Raw genomic sequence first — 2,453 nt, forward strand, 5'->3', positions numbered from 1 at the left:
GCAACAAACATTTTACCCACCCCCATCTGGTTATTTAGAAGTTTTCATCCTAAAGATGAGTGTCACTCTCTCTAACACTGTCTTTTCAGAGCTACAAAAATAAATAAATAAATACAGATTCAATGCAGATGTGTGCTAATGGTGTATTTTTATTAGTATAATATACACATGTAGGCTATATCAGTAATATAAACTTTTTTATACTGCACACACTGTCAGAGGTTAGGATTTGGTCAGGTTTTTTTGTGTTTGGGCGGGTGTTGCGTTTGTGCTGAAAACTGTCATTCCAATCTGGCAACCCTGGCAGTTGAGAACAAGTCCGCAACATGGCTGCTGGAAACCATAGGGATGCTGTAAGTGAAACATCTGTCTTCTTAACATGTTTGGCTGCTTATCCCCTTATTATGAGAAGTTGTTATTCGCTTAATTAGTGCAACTATCAACACATGTTAAGCTAGTAAGTTACGTTAGCACGTCCTCTAGCTCTGCATGCTGCCAGCGGTGCTACGTTAGCACCTCTATGCTAACATTGCAGCGCTGGCCTTTATCTTTCCATAAAGTTGAATTTCTTGTGAATAAAGTGACTTTTTGACAGGGTCTATCACCACAAGCCGAGGTAGCAGCTCGGGCTTTTGTGCAGCTTTTGGCCCGGGAGCTGTCCTCGGCCACAGGCGCTCTAAGAGAGCCTACAGCAGTCAGGGCTGAAGGCAGTGCTCCTCCTCCGGTTAGCGATGGTAGGGTGAGACAGGCCATGAGAAGGTGAAAGAAAATTTCTTACTAATTTTACATTTGCTAGTAAATTATAAGTATATGGTGTTAACCGTCATCTCACTATTCTTGATTCCCTCAGTTTAGTAGGGTTGGGAATCTAATCTCCAAAATTTTAAACTCATTCTGGGTGGAGATCAAAAATAAAATAAATAAATAAAAAACAGTAATAAAAAAAGCTTCCGTTTATTGTTTCTAAATGAGACATAAGACTTTATTATTGCTACCAAAACACTTCATATGTTTAATGCATGCTAGGGCATTACTATACTATATCAGGCAGCAAATGCAACTAGCACGGGAGTTTGTTTACATGCCAGTGTTGTGTGAACTGAGGGACACCATGCTAATGTCACATGCACATTTTTGGTCAAAAATGTAGCTTCACTTTGTTTAAGACAGAGGTTCTCAAACAGGGGTCCGTGAGAGGTATTTTGGGGGTCCTCAAACATTTTTACCAAGATGTTAATTTTTTTTTTTTTTAATGCATGAAGAGAATGAAGGAGAACAATGAACTAATAAAACAAACATAAAAAAATACTCCTATGTCATTTAGGGGTTGAAATGACAATAAATTATCTATCTAAATTATTATTATATTATGGGGTTTATGAGGGAGTCCTTGGAATTTTTTTCTTTCTTGTAAGGGGTCTCCAGACCCAAATGGCTTGCGAACCCCTGATTTAAGATAACGAGACTAAGTGCAGTGCATGTGATATAAGCTAATGACTGAAGCAATGTTGCTAAAAATCAATGACTTTATGTAAGAACAAGATCAGTATGGAACCACAATCTGAATCAACAAAATTTAAATTATACTCAACCTTACTACCATGATACAGTATATCCTTTGCATTCATCAATTTGTCCTACAGTGTTGTTGTTTTCTTTTCTATTTTGTTATTCTCATGAATATGGAAACCTATATTTGAACTTGCTGTAGTCTGTTTTTCCCTCTCCTGTCATGCTGCAGATTACACCCAACGTTGTTGTACACTCACATTAAAACGTGTAAACAACAAAATGACATTGGTTATTAAAATTAGCTTTTGTTCAACAAAGTTGTGTTGTCAATTAGGTAACACATTTTTACTTTAGTGATGGTGATTAATATTATTCTTACCCATTTATTGTTGTCTAGAACAGAAATGAATAGTGTATGGTATGTATATATTGTACCTTTTTTAAAACTAATTACTGTAAAATAGGTACAAGATTTATTGTTTTCCCTAAAATATTTTTTTGTCTTTTCCACATCAGGCAGTTTCCAAGTATGTTTAATACTGATCAGGCAAGAGGAAAACAACGATTCTCGACCCCTGCACCTTCCATTGTGAAAAGGACAGACTTTCATATGTATGTCCTGTCTGAACCCAGTCAGCTCACAGCAAAGGGCTTTGAAGAGCTAGAACTTGCCCATGCTGGCCTTGGGAAGAGGATGTTAAGTATGCCAGACCATTTGAAACATGATGAGGTAATCAAAATGAACAGGTAATAATGAAAAATGTTAATATTTTGCGGAATAGTTAAAACACTATTTTAGGGATGCAAACAATCAACTTACAATTAATTGTCAAATAATAGTTTATCAGATTAAAATCCTTTCTTATCGATTAAGAGAACTTCTGCTGGCGCATCACATGGTCCATTTCAATCGCTCTAACCGGAAAGAAATGCCTTCTATG

At 36.6% G+C, this 2,453-nt stretch overlaps 1 protein-coding gene across 1 annotated transcript; it reads left to right on the forward strand.

Annotated features, from left to right (window-relative positions):
• Positions 1–243: 243 nt before the first annotated feature.
• Positions 244–2,242, forward strand: LOC106532729 (uncharacterized; the record flags this gene model as incomplete). Its single annotated transcript, XM_014028850.1, is given in 2 exon segments — positions 244–353; positions 2,029–2,242. Coding segments are annotated over 2 exon segments (219 nt in total), but the record flags the coding sequence as incomplete, so codon positions are not given.
• Positions 2,243–2,453: the final 211 nt, after the last annotated feature.

Source organism: Austrofundulus limnaeus, unplaced genomic scaffold, assembly GCF_001266775.1.
Source record: "Austrofundulus limnaeus strain Quisiro unplaced genomic scaffold, Austrofundulus_limnaeus-1.0 Scaffold821, whole genome shotgun sequence".
NCBI classification, from domain to species: domain Eukaryota; kingdom Metazoa; phylum Chordata; class Actinopteri; order Cyprinodontiformes; family Rivulidae; genus Austrofundulus; species Austrofundulus limnaeus.